The sequence below is a fragment of the Anabrus simplex genome, chromosome 7 (assembly GCF_040414725.1).
Source record: "Anabrus simplex isolate iqAnaSimp1 chromosome 7, ASM4041472v1, whole genome shotgun sequence".
NCBI lineage: Eukaryota > Metazoa > Arthropoda > Insecta > Orthoptera > Tettigoniidae > Anabrus > Anabrus simplex.
Genome location: NC_090271.1, coordinates 70,069,719 through 70,090,097, shown reverse-complemented (window position 1 = coordinate 70,090,097; position 20,379 = coordinate 70,069,719). Strand labels below are relative to the sequence as shown.

The following is a 20,379-nucleotide window of genomic DNA, read 5'->3' as shown; positions in this document are numbered from 1 at the left end:
TTAAAAATAATAGAAAATAACGGATATTAATGTCGAATTCATTGTTGTGACTCCCTGAATATCGTTTAAGTCGACATACAGTCTCCATTGGGACGGTACACTGAAAGGGGTTTTGTAGTGAATAGTATAAAATGACCGAGATTAGTGTTGAATCCACTGCGTTTGGGGTCTCAAGGTTGATTGGTGAGAGGCTCAATGACAGTTGAAATCGTGTAGATGATATCTATACCGTGACTGATAAATACATGAAATACATGAAGTTATCACTTATTATCTTTTTGAAAGGATCAAATACTTCCCAATCAATTCGAGCTTCCACAAGGACATTTTACTGAAAAATGAAATCATTTAAAACTTGAAATAAAACACATCTAAATAACTCTAAAACTATATAATAGATGGTAAAAATCCATATCCTAGAAAGGAATTCTATAAAAAATCACTTTAACATAACTAACTGGTGATACTAATCTTAAAAGTAAACATCCTAAACCAACCGGGCTACGCCGGGTAGTACAGCTAGTAATTATATAATTTTATGCATGTAAATAAATTATAGTATAGGTAACAGTCTCAAGCCGTTTCAAAGGGATTATAGTTTCTTAGTTTATTATTTTATAGAGAATTTTTCTTCTACGGTTGGGTAACCAGTCATTTTATTTTAACCCGGGAAAATTAATGCATGCCGTACTTATAATATCCCAGAATTAGGTAAGTGTGAAGTATCGTAATGGAAAGGGTTTAATGTTCATTAGATTGTTTCCAGCTACCATCGATTTACCAGTTAATATGAGTCTACAGAAAGTTCTTAAATTACTTCTTTTATACTTCACACATAATATAGGAAATTCCCATATTTCATGGTTTTAAGGCCGCTGATCAAGATGTTGGAGACATGACAGGGGGGTGCGAACAATGAGTGATTTGATACGCGAGTATTTCAGTTAATTTTTAATTCTCGAAGGATAGTCTTCTACATAAATATGCATGTGTTTGAAATATCGGGATGAGAGCGGGCATTTGCCTGGTGTCAAAATGGGAAACCACGGAAAACCATCTTCAGGGCTGCCGACAGTGGGATTCGAACCCACTATCTCCCGGATGCAAGCTCACAGCCGCGCGCTCCTAACCATACGACCAACTCGCCCGGTTAAAAGGTGCTCGTTTGTTCTCGTTCCTGAATATGTCCCATGTGAGGTGTTGCAGACGTAATGCACATTGAACAATTTAATAAAATGCTCCATAAAACAAATGGCTTATTTTAAACTGTATTTTATGCTCCCGGGACAAAACCACCTCCATACTTTTCAAACCAGAGATTGTTTCAGGGGAAAATACAATATTTTTAACTCTTGCTACATTCATTTTCGTGAAATTTGTTGGGCAAGTTATTTTCCTCGTTGGTTTCCTAATTTAAGATTTCTGAGTTTGAAGATACCTCTCAAATGATTGTCGGTCACGGTAGCATAGTTTAAAAAAAGTCCAGTGACAAATTTTGGGATCGCCCGATTCTTATGCCGTAACTCGGATCAAAACTTGGGAACAGAGGCCTACTTTGATCAGCCTGAAGTCGTATCTCATGCGTAATACTTCCTCTGTATAATGTTTCGAACATTGAACATTCGCTGGAAACTTGTGAAACGAAATTCCACTACCTTTAATTTTTCGTGAATAAACCATGACTGGAACTGCGAATGCTTAGCATCAGACAAATACATAATGCATTCACAACCAACTCAGTTAATGAACACGTTTAAAGGCGCGAGCCTGGTAGACAGGGGGCAAAATAGCGATCCTAGCGGCCCGGCATTGAACTTCAGTGTAACCACTTTCATAGCGTTTTACGGGCTCTATTTCTAGGCCTTGTATTATAACGTAGGCAACGGTTGGCACCAATGTAAAGTTGACGTAATGGAAATGGCTCCGGTGTTGTTGTGGTTGGGTTTTCTTTCCTCGTTGGTTGAGTTATTGTTGATAAGTTATTAGTCTGCTTGTATTCTAATCAGTTTTTAATCGAAAATTCGAGATGTTGCACTTGCTAAGTTTACCTGATATTGTGTTGGAGAAAATATTATCGTACTTGTGTTATGACGATATCGCAAAACAGAGACTTGTAAGTAGACTTAAATTTTTAACCTCTAGTCTTGTTTGTGTAGTGTCATAATATTAAAACCATTTAGTTCCATGATCATTATAACATGTAGTTGGGATTTGAGGGATTAATAGAAACGTAATAATGCTACTGAATGCACATCATATTATTAGTTTGACAAGATAGCAGAATGCTAAGTTATTTGTTGATGTTCCATAAATGCCACCTTTTTCCAGATTTGCAGACAATTCGATGCGATGTGTAAGCAGCTTTTGAACAAGGGCTTTATTTCAGCCGAGAAGTATCACTCTCAGTGTTTGAAATCAGTTAAATCTCAGCTTCCCCGTCGTGAATCGGAAAGACGGAGTCACCCTATGGCCAGACACTGTGATATTTTAACTGCAATCGAAACACGAATTTCCATGTTATCAATGACATTCATGAAATATGTCGATGTTGGAATGTGTTGCTTCATTCCTGGCAAGGTATTGTATAATTCACGTATTTTTTTAACCTTTGCCCTGTTTTGAATTCCCTGTTGGTAAATATGGTGTTTGTTATACACTTAAGTTGGGTGAATATTCCTGTAGCAAATAACAAATATATCATCGCATCACAGACATATTTTTGCATTGCTTTGAGGCTATAATCTGACTCTGCAGTTACACAGTTCTGAAATGATGACCTAATAGTCTTTTTTTGTCTTAAGAAATGATACACTAATTAATGTCTCTTATTACCTGCTTTTTGCAAATTTTAAATGTCACCGAACAGAACATTCACAACTGTGTGACATTAGTATAATTTTAGCTAGTCAAAATTAAGTAGTAATCACCAAGTTTATTCTATTTATTTTTGTAAAATGACTGTCTTTCAAAGTATATTTTACTGACCATATATTTATTATAATCTTTTTCTGCAGCTACGTTTTGAGAAATGTCAATTCAAAGTAAAGAGAACAGATGGAAGGAAGCTGTCATCCCTACACTCTTCGACCTCCCTAATCCCGGGAAATCTTTCTCAAGTGTCAGAAAGGCCCCTAACGAAAGAGGGCTGCCTTTTTTATATGAACAATTTTTTTATGGTTTCTAAATTCTAATTAGATTCCATCCCAAACATATAAAAATATGATTCTTCAGGAATAATATCAATGTAATAACTTACTAACCTTGAAGAAGACTGAATTATAAAATGTAGGTTGTCTTTATCAAATCTGAAATTTTGTACTGTAACCACTGAGCTCTGTCTTTCTTAATCTGTTTACCCTCCAGGGTTGGTTTTCCCTCGGACTCGGCGGGAGAATCCACCTGTACCGCCTCAAGGGTAGTGTCCTGGTGCATGAGACTTTGGGTCATGGGGATTCAACTGGAAAGGAGGACCAGTACCTCGTCCAGGCGGCCTCACCGGCTACGCTGAAGAGGGGCCTTGTAGGGGGATGGGAAGATCGGAAGGGATAGACAAGTAAGAGGGAAGGAAGCGGACGTGGCTTTAAGTTAGGTACCGTCCCAGCATTTGTCTGGAGGAGAAGTGGGAACCATGGCAAACCATTTCGAGGAGGGAATCGAACCCCGCTCTAACCAGTTGAATATTAATTCAGCCCGGCTGTCAAGATTTTCACACCCGCGAAACGATTGTTGTTTGTTTGCACGCTCGCGGCCTTATCGGGAAGGATGTTGTCAAATGGTGCTCAGTGCTGACAACCTCTTTACATAGGAAGTAATGAGTGAGTGGTGCTTCAATAGCTGGAGGGATAAGCAAAGGTTAGAAGCAGCGAAGCGGCTCTAGGCCGTTAGTTTTGTGTGGAAACACGATTGGTCTGGACTGGTTCTTGCCGTGCGGACGGTTAGGATAAGACCTCGACAAGACCATTGGTCGTGGTTGGTAACGGATTATGATTAACATTATTGACGGGAACGAGATCATGTGTCACTTCACATTGGCCAATAGGAATGCAAGTAGCTACTTCAGAAATGAAAATGGCATGTAACAGTCTTCATTAGGTTATAAAAGTAAGTGTATTTCTTCGGGTGGGATGGTGGGTTCCTGGACATCGCAATGAACACTTTTCTCCTCTAAGATGCTTTCCAAGTAAGATTTTATTAATTCCATTTAATATAACATTACAAATTAGATGACAGCCGGGCTGAAATAATACCATCGGTTGTCCTCCCGAGGCTGAGCGGACCCCGTTCCAGCCCTCGTACCACTTATCAAATTTCGTGGCAGAGCAGGGAATGAAACCCGGGCCTCTGGAGGTGGCAGCTAATCACACTAACCACTACATCACAGAGGCGGACAGCATTGCTATTTAACATTGTATTAGAAATTAACCCACAGAATTGACTGATCAATTCATTAAATAATTATTTTGTGTGGCTAGCCTGGTAGGCCTAAGGGTGGGTGGCATTTGCCATTTATAGAAACTTGCGTGTTAGTGTTGTGGAGGACAGTGTTGTGTGTGGTACCAGTGAATGTTGGATACAGCACAAACATACTGCCCCCAAACCAAGGAAATTAGCCTGTATGATTAAATCACCCTGCCTGGCTGGGAATCAAAGCTGGTGGGTCTCTGTAAAAATGTTCTATTAATTTTAGCTATAGGTACCTTGCAAATCTGCATTACATTTGAGTTAAATACAATTTGATGTAGGACTACGAGGCTGTTTGATTCCATAATTTCAAATCTTTAAGCTGCTGGGCTGTTGAGTGTGCATCATTTCGATTAAGATGCTTTTTCATTGAATCAAATTGGTAAAAAGACTATGTAACAATGCTGAAATGCCTTCGAAATGACTGGTTCTCATACTATTTATCAGGCATTGGTGATCATACTAATATGGCGACTCTCACAAATCTCGGTTTTTGACTGACAAGGGACACCTTTGACCTCGAACGCTCGGAACCGCACGAAATCATGCTTAGAATAACGAGCAATCATAAACAAAACAGTGGTGTGCGTCATTTCCATGCAAAACATTGCATTGTACCTCAAGTAACATTTTAATAGAGAGAAACAAAGTAAAAAGATGTCAATACCATAGGAAGGAAATTATATGTAATTTAATGGCGTCAGTGTATCATTACATTTTCAATCAGCAGCGCCAAAAACTCTCTGCTTAAAGTACTTATAATAGCGCAAAACACACATATACAGCATTACCACACACCTGAAAGTGCTTATATTAGTCCTCAAAGTGCAGATGCGGGATTTCAATGAAGTGGTTAAAATAAAGTGGGAGAGAACAATGTGCACACCTCACTAAAGCCACGTTATCACATTCCAAATCACATTCAGATTCACGCAGTCCAGTATCAAAAGTCACACTAATTACATTTTCAAATGATGATGTTGGTATGTCAGTGTCATAACCTGGCTTTTGCCAAGCATATTGCAACATAGGCTTATACGTAGGTGCAGCAAATTGATTGAAAATCACAGAGTGAAGTTTCACAATGAAATAACGATCATGTACCTTCACTTGTAGTTTGGCACCTTGTAGTCGTACAAAAGCATTAATTCTTCTGATATAGAGTTTATATTGCCGAAAGAAGTAAACATCAAGGGCTTGGCAATACTTTGTTGTTTTGGGTGGCAATATCTTCAGCGTAACATCTTTGTTTGGAAAACTTCTATCTAGAAGGGTACGATCTGTATGACAGGAATCGCACAACAATAGGCTCTTTTCATTTGTTACCTGTTCGCCGAGGACTGAAGTTAGAAAATGTTTCGTGTGTTCTTTAGTCATTTTTCCACTTTTGCTTGCCTCCACATGAATGTTTCGTGGACAGGTTGTTTCAAGTTTCTTTAAAATATTTGGACTGAAAGTGCCTTGTGTCTCTTGAAAACAGATGTACAACTTGTTTGCTAGTCTGCCTGCCATTGATAAAACCACATCAATTGTGTACGGTAGCTATGGGTAGAGTTATGTACAGACTGCAACACACGACCTGTAGTTTTCTCTCCTCTGTAGGATAGTGTTGATGCTGAAGACCTTTCATACTGGAATTGACTCTGGTCCCTGTTCCAAACATTACCTTTCTCCACACCCTCCTCTGTAATAAACATGTTCACTTCTTCCACAAACTGTTTTGCCTTCTGACGTATAATATTATCGTCTTCTATGTCCTTACATGTGACAAATGTAGAAATAAGCCAGAATGAAAAGCCATATTCAGCCTTGAGATAGTTGATAAAGGAAATGGAAGCTTTGAAATTGACCAAGCCAACCATTTTAGCCCCTTCTAGTGCCCATGTCTGCAGATGCCAATAGTGAACTCTAGATCCATACCTCCTTGCACCATCATATTGCGATATTACTCTTTTATAGTTTGTAATTGCAACAGTCTGTTTCCTTTGAAACGAGCACCTGCTCCCCGCTTCCTAGACACATAATTTAGAATTAATGTGCAATTTGATTTACTTTTGATGCACTTATAGCGCTTCATTAGTTTGCTATAGGAATTGAAGCCACGGTTGTAATAGTCCTCATAAATGTTCTCTAATATGCTGTCATCAATATCTTTTAATACACTGGACCTCGTCTTTTTGGGGTGGAGGGAGTTCGTACTCACTTTGACTTGACTGTTCTTGTTGCTCTGGAGATGAATGTTGTGTACTGCTTGAAGAGCTACATTCAGGTTCCTCCTGTCCTTCAAAATCCGTATATCTATCCAGCGTAACGTCGTGTATTTCTGTGTCATCGCCATTATATTTCTGAATTATTATGTTATATAATATATTTGTGAACTCCATATCCTCGGCCCGATGTCATTTCCATATTCAGCACGTCGCAACTTGGTCCCTAATATTTGGACCACATGCGTAGGATTAATTCTCTTCATGATCTCACTGCACTGTACACAGTTTACACAGTAACTCGCGAACACTCCAAGAGACAAATACGTACTGCAGCTATATCACTCACGCAACTGGAACAATGGTTAGTGCAGCTACACTATGCCACCGTCTAGTGGCACCAGCAGACAAGTGCGGAGTTTTGCATGGAAATGAAGCACATCACTGTTTCTTTATCTTTGCTTGTTATTCTAAGCATGGTTTCATGTGGTTCCGAGCATTCGAGGTCAAAGGTGTCCCTTGTGAGAGTGCATTATAGTATATTTCACCATCTCTTATATTATTCCCTGCTCGTTGGTCCAGTCTATTCTTTAAAAACTTTGGTGTCAAAATTGGCATCAACACATAAAACCTTCTACCCATTATCACATATGGCTAATTTCATTCTATTAAAACGTTGACGATATAACTACCTCTATGACCCATCCGAGTGCTGTTGATAAATTTGACCATAATAACTTAGGTGTTGGTTATTCCTGTATTGACTTGTATAAAACTGAGCAAGTGGCTGTGCGGTTTGGTTCACGTAGCTATCAGCTTGCATTCTGGAGATATCAGTCAGTCACTACTAATCTGCATTTAGGGCAGTCGCCCAGGTGGCAGATTCCCTATCTATTGTTTTCTAGCCTTTTCTTAAATGATTTCAAAGAAATTGGAAATTTATTGAACATCTCCCTTGGTAAGTTATTTCAATCTCTAACTCCCCTTCCTGTGTGTGCATGTTCAGTTCTCAGCTCTAAGGCTGGTTAGATCCTCAACAGCTCTGCCATCAGCTGTCGTAGATGGCGTAGACATCACTGAAGAGGCGTACTAGGGGAATGAGAAGTGAGGTAGTTTCCTGTTGCTTTCCTCACTGAGCCAGAGTTGCTATTACGTATCAGTCTGCCAAGCCCACTGAAGTGCATGGACCAACCGACCTTATGAGCAACATTTTCACACCATTCATAGCATGGACTGGCTGCATAAGGAATGGCATTACTGGTATCACTCATACCTCAGTCACGTTCATATTGTCAAGGCCAAGGATAAGACAGAGACAGATCTATGAAAGTAATAAAATTGCTCTACCCTATACCAGAAGACATAGTGCACTCTAAACACTAGGTCCTGCCAGCAAAGGCCCCTTCCTATAAGCAAATATTTGCCTCAATTGAATTTCTGCTTTATCTTCATATTGTAGTCTTTCGCCACTCAAACTTATTCATGTACTGTCATCATTCCACGCCACCTCTCCACTGACAGCTTGGAACTCACCACTTCGTCGAGCAGCTTGTCTCCTTTCTCCTAAGTCTTCCCAGCCCAAACTTTGCAACATTTTTGTAACGCTACTCTTTCGTCGGAAATCACCTAGAACAAATCGATCTGCTTTTCTTTTCTTTTCTTTTTTTTTTTTTTTTTTTTTTTTTTTTTTCCAGTTCTTGAATCAAGCATAATCTAGTTGGGGTCTTACCAGAGACTTGTATGCCCTCTCCTTTACATCCTTACTACAACCCCTAAATACCCTCATAACCATGTGCAGAGATCTGTACCCTTTATTTACGATCATATGTGATTTCATTAATGAAGATCTTTCCTTATATTAACACCCAGGTACATACAATGATCCCCAAAAGGAACTTTCACCCCATCACCGCAGTAATTAAAACTGAGAGGACTTTTCCTATTCGTGAAACTCACAACCTGACTTTTAACCCCGTTTATCATCTTCAACCTGCTGTCCATCTCACAACATTATTGAGGTCATTTTGCAGTTGCTCACAATCTTATAACTTATTTATTACTCCGTACAGAATAACATCATCTACAAAAAGCCTTATCTCTGATTTCACTTCTTCACTCATATCATTTATATGTATATAAGAAAACATAGTGGTCCAAGGCTTTGAGGAATTCCCCTCTTAATTATTACAGGGTCAGAAAAAGATTCGAATACTCTATTTCTCTGAGTTCTATTTTCTGGAAATATAGCCACCCATTTAGCCACTCTTTTGTCTAATCCAGTTGCACTCATTTTTGCCAGTAGTCTCTCCTGATCTACCCTATCAAATCGCGGTACAGTCCATTTGACCTCCTGAATCCAAGATAGCTGCTAAATTTTGCTGGAATCCTAGAAGTTGAGCTTCAGTGGAATAACCTTTCCTAAATCCGAACTGCCTTCTATCAAACCAGTTATTAATTTTGCAAACATGTCTTATATAATCAGAAAGAATGCTTTCCCAAAGCTTACATGCAATGCATGTCAAACTCACTGGCCTGTAATTTTCAGCTTTATGTCTATCACCCTTTCCTTTATACACAGGGGCTACTATAGCAACTCTCCATTCATTTGGTATAGCTTCTTCATAGAAACAATAATCAAATAAGTACTTCAGATACGGTACTTGATCCCAGCCCATTCTCTTTAGTATATCTCCTGTAACCTTATCAGTTCCAGCTGTTTTTCTAGTTTTCAACTGTTGTATCTTACTGTAAATGTCATTGTTATCATAGGTACATTTTAATACTTCTTTAGTATTAGTCACCTCCTCTATCTGGACATTATCCTTGTAACCAACAATCTGTACATACTGCTGACTGAATACTCCTGTCTTTTGAAAATCCTCACCTACACACTCCCCTTGTTCATTAATGATTCCGGGAATGTCCCTCTTGGAACCTGTTTCTGCCTTAAGTTACAAGTTGTTCTTGTGAATGTAATTCATAAGGATTGGGAGCATTCTTAAATAATTGTAACTCTGAAAAAGAGAACTTCAAATTTAAGTATATTGCATGTTTGTTTTTTAAATTCAGTATAATGTGTTTTGAATTTAAATAAAGTACCTGTACATACTCTTCCATTTTTCACTAAAATTTATATGACTACCAATTATGGTTGCCATCATGTTATCGTTAGCTGACTTCTTTGCTAGATTCAATTTCCTAGTAATTTCCTCCAATTTCTCCGTACTTCCACAGCCATTTCTAACTATTTCTTTCCAACCTGCACCTCTTTCTTAGTCTTTAATTCTCTGTTATAATATAGTGGGTCTTTACCATTCCTTACCACATTTAAAGGTACAAACATGTTTTCACATTCCTCTACAATTGCTTTAAACCCATCCTAGAGTCTGTTTACATTTTTATTTATCGTTTTCCACTGATCATAGTTACTTTTTAAAAACTCCCTCTTGTCTGGTTTATCAGCTATATGGTACTGCCTAATAGTCCTATTTTTAAGACCTTCCTATCACATTTATTTTTAATTACGACAAAAACAGCTTCATGATCACTAATAGTGTATTACTTCGGTTTCTCTATAGAGCTCATCTGGTTTTCCAGCACCACATCGAGAATATTCTTCCCTCTAATTGTTTCCATGACTTTCTGAATCAGCTGCCCTTCCTTTATTTGCCATTTGTTGGTCAAGCTTCCTGTCATTCGCATTACCTTCCCAATTGACATTTGGTAAATTGAGATCACCCGCTACAATCACGTTCCTTTCCATATCGTTTCCCACATAGCTGATTGTCTTATAAAATAATTTTGAATCAGCGTCAGTGCTACTCTTTCCTGGTGTACAGTCCAAAGACGTCAAGTTGCTTATTATCTTTAGGGATGAGCCTTACACCTAGAATTTCATGTTTGTCATCTTAAACTTTTTCGTAGCTTATAAATTTTTCTTTCACCAGAATGAATACTCCCCCTCCTACCTTTCCTATCCTATCTGTATGATACTCGAGTTCTGTGAGAATATTTCTGCATCCATTATATCATTTCTCAGCCATGATTCAACTCCTGTTACAATATCTGGTAAGTATACAAGGTGTACCAAAACTCGACGGCAAAAATTTAGGAACGGATTCCTCACATAGAGAGAAGTTTATGACAACATGGGTCCGTATACGTATACTTACAGATTTATTCAAACTTTTGTACATTTACACCGTACGTCTGTAACGGCAGCTGAAACACTTTGAGCATGTATCAGAGGAAATGTTCAAAGTGACGACCTTCAGCTTGAATACAAGCTTCTGCTCGTTGTCACATGGAGTTACGCACGTGATCAAAAATGCCTGGTGTAGTGCCTACTGCCTGAGAGGTTGTCACAATGCGCTCACATAAAGTTGCTTCATCAGGAACAGGAGTCGCATTCACGAGAGACTTAGTATGTTCCCACAGGTAAAAGTCCAGGGGGTTCAAATCAGGAGAGCGTGATGGTGGCCAAGCAATCGGTCCTCCTCTACCTATCCGGCACTCAGGTAAATGGGTATTCAGGTATCTGCGGGCAGCAGACTGAAATGTGCGGGAGCACCATCATGCATGAAAAACATTTGTCGATGGGATACAAGTGGCATGTCTTCCAAAAGGCAATGCAGTACGGATGAAATTAGTGTAGTTCTGTCCAGTAAGCCTATTCGGAAGAACATAGGGTCCCAAAATGCCTGCCCAGATGTTAATGGCGAACCTCTGTTGATGAGACGATTGGATGATTGCATGAGGACATGTAAATTATTACTAAAATTAATTTGTGTCACAAAGTTTGAATAAATCTGTAAGTATACGTATCTGGACCCATATTGTCATAACCTTTTTTCCTTCTCTCTATGTGAGGAATCCATTCCTAAATTTTTGCTGTTGAGTTTTGGTACACCTTGTATATCAATTAAATTACTTAATTCTATTCCTTTCTTTACAGTACTTCTACAGTTCAACACTAACATTTTTATGTCATCCCTACTTGACTTCCAGATCCCTGGACTCTTATCACCACTCCCTAGACCACCCCCTTTCCCTAAATGTACCTCCCTATACCCTTCCAAACAAATTTTCTTACTTATATCTACCACTGCGGTTTAAGTGAAGGCCTTCCGAGCACAGATCCCTATCTCCTACCCAACCATTAGTATCTAGAAATCTCGCTCCGAGTTTCCCACATAACCATACCCACTTCATAGTCTCATTTAAATCCCCAGTCACCTTCCAATCAGTATCCCTCCTACACAGTATTCCACTGAAAACAGTTTCCACTCAGAGCTCTGACTTGGAGATAGATTTCATGGCTGATGATGCCTGCAATGACAGGCGTAACATGTACCATGCTCAAACTTAATATAATGACAGTGTTATAGTCCTAAAGACTTAATTAGTATTGAATAGGTGGTTTCAAGAAATAAATTGTCTAACATTTAATAATTCAATTTCAATAGGGTCAAAATGAAAATAATCACTTGTAATTGAGTAGCCAACCAGGCTAAGTCCAATAGATACCCGAATCTCAAAGTCAGAGTTAGCAAAATCTCAAGAGACATTACTTCTTGAAAGAGTGCTTGAAAAGTGGATTAGTACCTAAATTTCTAAAACACTTACAAAGAAAAAACATTCTCTTTTCAAAAATCATCAATACTCAACAAAAAATTAACGAAATCTGGTTAAAGAGTGAAATCAAGTCTCTTTATAAAATGAAATCGCTCTTGAACCTACAACTATACAGAACTCGTCTAGAAGTCGCCCAAAGCATGCCCCCGTTAGAATGGGGTTCATATCTAAGATTTGTGAACAACAAAGTGTTAGATGTTTTAAACAAAAAACAAGAAACACTAGACAAAAACTGTCTACTTTAAAAGACACTAAGCAGAAATCAACCAAACCTCCTAAAAAAATGAACACACATACTTCGCTACTAGGCAACACCCCTACAACTATAAACTTATCAACTTCTTAACAAGGGCATGAAATTCAACTGGCCGAATCCCAACAAAGCGGACAACCTCATCACTACAGCTGCCGAAATCGAATCTAACATTAACAAACTCCCTACCAACAAACGTAACTACGTTAGATTTGAAATTAAAAAGAAACTTCCCTCTTTAGTCAATGAATTGAATAATAGTCCACAACAAAGTCCCTAAAAAAACAAAAAATCGGTTTAAAAAAACAAAATTAGGAACAACTATATAATCATTACAAAAGTTGATAAAGAATCCACCCCTGTTTTATTAAACAAGATCGACTACGTCAATAAAACAGAACTTTTCTTTTCTGATAATACCTACACTATAGTGTAGTAAAGACCCCACACCAAAAATTCAGCATAACTTAAATATTTTGTTGAAAAATTTATCCTTCCTTTTGCAAGAGCAAGAATATAAAAAACTTACTATCATGAATCCTAAACTACCAATCGCAAAAGCATTACTCAAAATCCATAAAAAAGTTCCTGTGCACCCTATTATAAACAGCAGAAATAGCCCCACATATAGTCTCAAGATTTTTACAGTATTTTCTTAACAAACACTTTAAATTCAACAATGAAGCATACGTAAAATATTTCATTGATTTCTGCAAAAAATTAACACAACTTAAACTCCAACCTAACTACATAATGGTTTGATATGACATCACCAATATGTTCTCAAGCTTCCCTGTTAATGATACTATAATTATTATCAAAAATGACCTTTCCAAACAAAGTAATTTAAGCAAATTTGAAATAAATGACTTTATCAAATTATTGAGCTTTATTTTGAACAATAACTACTTCATTTTCAACAACAAAATCTACCATCAAATAGGACTGGCATGGGAGATCCCGTTTCAGGCATTTTAGCTAACATTTTCATGGATAATCTAGAGGCTAACAAAATTGTGAACAAAATCAACTGTCTCCACCTATGGATAAGATTCGTAGATGGCACGTTTGCCATCATTGATAAATGGCAAAACAGCAACAAAATTTTAGAATTTCTTAATGGACTCAATAATAACATTACCTTCACAAAAGAAGATGAAACCAACAACTTTTTAAATTTCCTAGACGTAACCATAAATAGAACCCATAATAAATTCAAATTCCATATCTATAGAAAACCCACTTTTGTCCCTCTGACTATAAAAAAAGAATCTATGCACCCGCATTCTCACAAATTAGCAACCTTCTGCAGCTTAATCCATAGAGCATTGAAAATTCCTCTTTCCAGCGACAACCGAAAAAAAAGAACTACAATATATTAAAGAACTGGCTAAACTTAACAGCTACGAACCAAACAAGGTTAATAAAATTATAAACAAAATCAAATTAAAAACTGCTACTAAACCCTGAAATACCTAAAAAAAAGAAAAAAATGTTGCTCCCATCACCTTCACAAATCCGGCTCTATACCAAATCACCAACCCAATCAAGAAGCAGGACGTTAATATTACATTCAAAACCCGTAATACAAACAGAAATATATTCTTTAACTCCCATACAGTAATTTCAACACACGACCGATACTCTAATTCAGGAATTTGACTCAAATGCGCCCAATGTGAATTTTCTTATGTTGGGCAAACTGGACACAGCTTTCATACAAGATATTTAGAACATTACAACACATCTAAGCCCATTACATAAAATAAATTTCGTCGTAAAGTCCGTATTGTCGTACGTAACCTTTAAGGTTAAGTCAATATTCCACCTTTACAATACCATAAGTTTATTGTTTATTTATTTAAACAACATTATTAAATAATACGGGACATTTTTCGTCTAACCTGTAGACATCATCAGCCGCAAGATATTCAAGAAAAGGCTTTAAAAAGGACAAGGACAGAACAAACACAATAAAATAAATCGGTTGTCAAACATGTCAATCAAAACAGCGAGGATGTTCCAGATTGTTCCAAGTACAAACATTCAAATCCTGTTGACGAAAAAACTTAAATTCACACACATGAGAACGATATAGTAAAGCTTGTTGTTAAAATTCTTCTTGAGTGTGCCGTTGATATGCAATCAGGTGCATCGGCAGAAGCTGATAATGAAGTGTATAATGTTATTTGTAGCAGGAAAAAAGACGATCAACAAGCATGTGTGTGAATTTAAGTTTTTTCGTCAACAGGATTAGAATGTTTGTACTTGGAACAATCTGGAACAGTCTCGCTGTTTTGATTGACATGTTCGACAACCAATTTATTTTATTGTGTTTGTTCTGTCCTTGTCCTTTTTAAAGCTTTTTCTTGAATATCTTATGGCTGATGATGTCTACAAGTTAGACGAAACATGTCCCATATTATTTAATAATGTTGTTTAAATAAATAAACAATAAACTTACGGTATTGTAAAGGTGGAATATTGACTTAACCTTAAAGTACATCTAAGCCCAACAAACACTCCGTTATGAGTATTCATATGAAAGAAACGGGGCATAACTTCACCACCATAGACCAAGACCTTCAAATCTTAAAGATCGTTAATAAAGGTAGTCTAATGACTGAATTTGAAAATACCTACATCTTTTTAGACCAACACTTCAATAAAAATCTAAATGACACCTTAGAAACAAAGAGCCTGGTCACGGAATAAATTCCTTGTTGTTATCTCTTAACATAAACAGTAATAATTTTTTAAAAATCTTCATCTATAAATCCAACAATAACCAAACTCACTCCCGGCCAACAATGACACACCCCTACAATACGAGAAGCAGAGATAAAGCAAATGTTCAGACCACCTCACACAAGCAACACAACCAGACTTCCTCCTAAAGTCTAAAGGGTAAGTGTCAAGAATATTAAATCCACTAATAAACCATCCTAATATAGCACTCACACTCTTTTTCATTTTATTCCACATATTTTAACACACCACCAGCCACACACATCCAGAATCTAGTTGAACTCCTCTTCAGGCCTACATGGAATAACTTCAGAAAGCTTCACAACATAAATAACATGCAGAAAGTTTATAAGGAGTTGTAATAATCTGTTATTTAATGAAACTCGATCAAGCTCTCTACCAGCATTTTTGTCATCCAACTGGCACTCCACTTTAATATTGGTTCTCATTCTTCTAGGATGTGATGTTGATCTATAGAATATTTAGGCCATCCCAAAAACCATATAAGCTGAACATGTTTAAGCTCCTACAAATGTAAAAAATAATGTTGAAATATTATGATTCCAATAGATTACAATTGCTATCTCAGTATCGGCATTATCTCCATTAGACAGGACATATGTAGAACATCCCATTGGAACTCTAAGATAAGATCGACCAGTTCATTTCCAAATTGTACCACATGTTATATATATATATATTAGTGTAAATTGTGTAAAAAATAGTTTTAAGAATAGTTCTAGTACAAGTTAATCTCCTGATAGTGTAAAAATGTTTAGATGTTTTAAACCCACTTGAATCATGCCGTTCTCATTACTGGCATTATGAGAGTTGACAGTTAATATCATTTCCATTGGATACGAAGGTGAGTTGGACATCACATTAGAACTTTATAACATGGATGGCTTGTTCACTCCAATATGACCTAATGTCTTGTACTTCAGTGCAATTGTTATATAAAAAATATTGATTATGAATAATCCTAGTATAGCATCCACTCAAAGCTCTGACTTGGAGATAGATTTCATGGCTGATGATGCCTGCAATGACAGGCGAAACATGTACCATATTCAAACTTAATTTAATGACAGTGTTAATCACTTGTATTCGAATCCCACTGTCGTCTGGCCTGAAGATGGTTTTCCGTGGTTTCCCATTTTCACACCAGGCAAATGCTGGGCCTGTGCCTTAATTAAGTTCACGGCCGCTTCCTTCCAACTCCTAGGCCTTTCCTATCCCATCGTTGCCATAAGACCTATCTGTGTCGGTGCAACGTAAAACCACTAGCAAAAAAAAAACCAAAACCAAATGTGTCACCAGATACCTTTTACGTGCCGACATTATACGATGTGGAGTGTCAGCTGGAGTTTCCTTCCACCCTTGTAAAATCCAACTACTTCTGCCGGGTTTGAACACACTATCTTGGGATTCAGATGCTGACACACTACCACTGATTCACAGAGGAAGCTTATTTAGTCATACTATTCCCTTGTTATTGTTTTGTATAGAACTGCAGCTGTATGCAGCTAGGTATTTCATTTCATGGAAGTAATCATAACCATTACCTACTGTTTTACAAGGTTTTTGACCTTGTTTCTGCCGGGCTGAGTGGTTCATATCACAGTCTAATATACACAGTCGCAAAGGTCCTTAGTGATGAAAAGGCATCCTGTTGACAGGCGTAACGACGCCAGCGCTCACAGCGGCCAGCAAGCTATAACTGTCAGGAACAATTCTCTACCCAACAGCTGATTGTACCTTCCCACGTAAATTATAAACTGTAACCAACTCAACAACTATATTAATCGTAAATTTTAAGAAAATGAGTTGATACAGCTACTTTTTCTACAGCATGGTAATAATGCCGAAGGAAAACAACAGTAGTTTATTTTCAAAGGAACATCTGATCGCACCACTGTTAGTTAAGGTCTTAGCGATTTTCAAACTCCTATTATTGAACTGAATTTGGTTTTTGTTGAATTTTGTTTCCGTCTAAGCTCTCTTTTGTTTGTTTTTTCATTTGCTCCTTCATTATGTTTTTTAGCATTTTTTCAACTTATATTATGTATATTATTACAAATCTGCCCTCATTTTCACTGAAGATGGCTCAAACGAGCCGAAACATGTTTGAATTTGTTTACCCTGTCTAATGACGGAATATTCATTGTATTGAATAGGAGGATACTCTCATTTTTTGCCTTTGTAAAGTGAATTTCACATAAATCGTAAAAATAATAATGAACTAAAAAACAATTCAAATAATATTCAAAGATCTCAGCAACCTAAATGACTTGATTTTAAAGAGGTTTGAGGGATAATTTTGGTTCTATGACACTGAAAACTTCTGCTGACGTATTTCAGTTCTTTGGAACAAACAACATAGCAACTGTGCTATGTGGCGTCTGTTCAAAATAATCCCAAGTCCACGACTTACATCGTGTTTCAGACATCGTCCCCTGAAATAAAAAAATGAAATGGCATATGGCTTTCAGTGACGGGAGTGTCCGAAGACAAGTTCGGCTTGATGAAGACGACACATACACCCAGCCCCCGTGACAGTGGGATTAACCAATTACAGTTAAAATACCTGACCCTACCGGTAATCGAACCCAGGACCCTTTCGACCAAAGGCCAGCACGCTAACCATTTAGCCATGAAGCTGGACATCATTTCCCGTTATCCAGCTCCTGCTGGGTCGGGGTATTTATGGCACTTCTCCATCTTCCTCTTTCCTTCCACCATTCCTCTTCCACGATCTTGTCCCAGTCTAAATTTCGTCTTCTTATGCCGCTCTTCACTGATTCAATCCACCTTATTCTAGGTCTTCCTCTTGCTCTCTTGCCCTTGCACTTTGCCTCCAACTTCCGTCCTAACATCTTTATTTCTCACTCTGTTTTTCCTTGTCTTTTCTATCATACTTAGGAATTTCATCTCACTGGTTTGAATTCTGTTCTCTTGCCTGTTAGTCACGGTCCAAGTCTCAGCTGCATAAGTCAATATGGGTACATAGTACATTTGGTACATGATCTCTTTATTTTCCGTGGAAAGAAGCTTTCTTACACTTTGGTAGAATGCATTACCCTGCTGTACCCTCCTGCTAATCTCCATGTCCACCCTAGTATTTTGCATGAATTCACTTCCTAGTTATTTAAAGCTGTCCACAATTTCCAGACTCTGACTTCCAATTTTAACAGTGCTCTTTCCTCACCTTCCCCCTCTCAACATCATCATAGCCTTGCTTTTCTCTGTACTGATTTCCATGCCATACTTCCCAATTTTTTTGTTCATTACATCTAGTTGCTTTTGCACTTCTTTGCTGTTCTTTCATCAGACCACATCATCATCTGCAAATAGCAGCATCTTTATCTCTTTATCTCCATAGGCTTCCTTTGTTTCCTTCACAGTTTTGTCCATGACCATAATAAACAAAAGAGGCAACAGCACACTCCCCTGTCTGAGTCCAGGCTTATTCCTAAACCATTCTCTCTTTCCAACTGTGGTCAGTACTCTGCTAACACAGTTGTTGTACATTGCTTGCACCATTTCTAACGCTTCTTTCCAGAGTCTCTTTTTAACCATCGTTTCCCAAACCTTCTCTCTGGGGACACTATCATATGCCCTTTCTATATCTATGAAAGTCATTATCAGCACCAGATCCTTTCCATATTCCCAGTTCTTTTCCAACAGCTGTCTCACTGTCTCATGCTAAAGATTGAGTCCACTGTAGATCTTCCACTCTTGAAGCCATATTGTTCCTCTTGTAACTCTCCTTCAGTCTTTCTTCTCATGCTTCTTTCTAATATCCTTTCCAGTATTTTAACTACCTGCGATATAAGTGTGATTCCTCTATAGTTACCACAAACTTTCTTGTACCCTTTCTTAACCACTGGTATTATTATCCCTTTTTTCCAGTCTTCTCGTATACATTTGTGTTTCCACATACACTGTAGTAGTCGATACAACCATTGCATTCCAATAGGTCCAGCAGCCTTTATCGTTTCCACACTGATTTCATACATCCCTGTTGCTTTTCCCATCTTCATATTTCTTTTTTTGCTAGGGGCTTTACGTCGCACCGACACAGATAGGTCTTATGGCAACGATGGGATAGGAAAGGCCTAGGAGTTGGAAGGAAGCGGCCGGATGCAAGGTCACAGCCGCGCCTCTACGGCCAACTCGCCCGGTCTTCATATTTTGTACTGCTAACTCCACCTCCAGCCTTGTTATATCATCCTCTGTTGTTGAGTCCTCGCACTGTATTTCTTTTTATCTCCCTGTACAGTTGTGCACATTCAATAACTTATCAGAATACTCCTTCCATCTTCTCTTTATCTGTTCTGGGTGTGTTAACAATTCCTTTTTCCCTAGTTTTGTGATAACTCTTTCTGTCCTCGTACTTATAAGTCCATACAGCATCCTTTTACTGCCACTTACATCCACTTCCATTTTTTGTGTAAATTCTTTCCAACTCTTCTTCTTTTCTTCTCCTAGCACCACCTTACATCTCATTTTGCTGTTGTGATACTTCCTTTTGATTTCTTCCGTTTGATCTCGGTTCCATTATCGCCAGGCTGTCTCCTTTTCTTTCACCACATTTCTCCGTTCCTCATTCCACCACGGTGTCTCCTTTCTTTCATTCTTGTAGATGTCCTGCCACAAGTACTCTCTGTTGCACTAACAAATGCCTATTTAAAATTGGCCCACTCCTACATTTTTCACTTCTGTAACTGGGATTTGTTGCTTCAGTCTCTCCTTAAAGTCTTCCTGTACAATTATGTCTTTCAATTTCCATACTTTTATTTTGCTTTCTCTTATCTCTTTTAGTTTTTCCATTTTTCCCAACTGTAATTTTGGCACCACAACTCTATGGTAAAGCTGTCACATCCATCAATTTCCTGAGATTTTTAAGTAGTCAGTTACTGATTTTGTTCTTTTGTCACCCCACCCATATCTCGTAATTTTCCTGCTGTTTTTTTCTTTTGAAACCATGTATTCCCCATATAAGTCCATTCCTTTCACAGAAGTCCACTAGTTCCTTTCCTTCACGATTCTTTCTCCCATATCCATATGGTCCAA

General features: G+C 37.8%; 1 protein-coding gene across 2 annotated transcripts in view; it reads left to right on the top strand.

Moving 5' to 3' along the window:
- The first annotated feature begins 1,908 nt into the window (after positions 1–1,908).
- Positions 1,909–20,379, top strand: part of pall (pallbearer) — a 42,831-nt gene continuing 24,360 nt past the window's right edge. For both annotated transcript variants that reach the window (XM_067150667.2, XM_067150666.2), the window contains exons 1-2: positions 1,909–2,113; positions 2,329–2,577. In XM_067150667.2, coding sequence (XP_067006768.1) covers positions 2,027–2,113; positions 2,329–2,577 — 336 coding nt within the window. In that variant the 5' untranslated portion in view covers positions 1,909–2,026. The remainder of the gene's footprint in view (positions 2,114–2,328; positions 2,578–20,379) is intronic.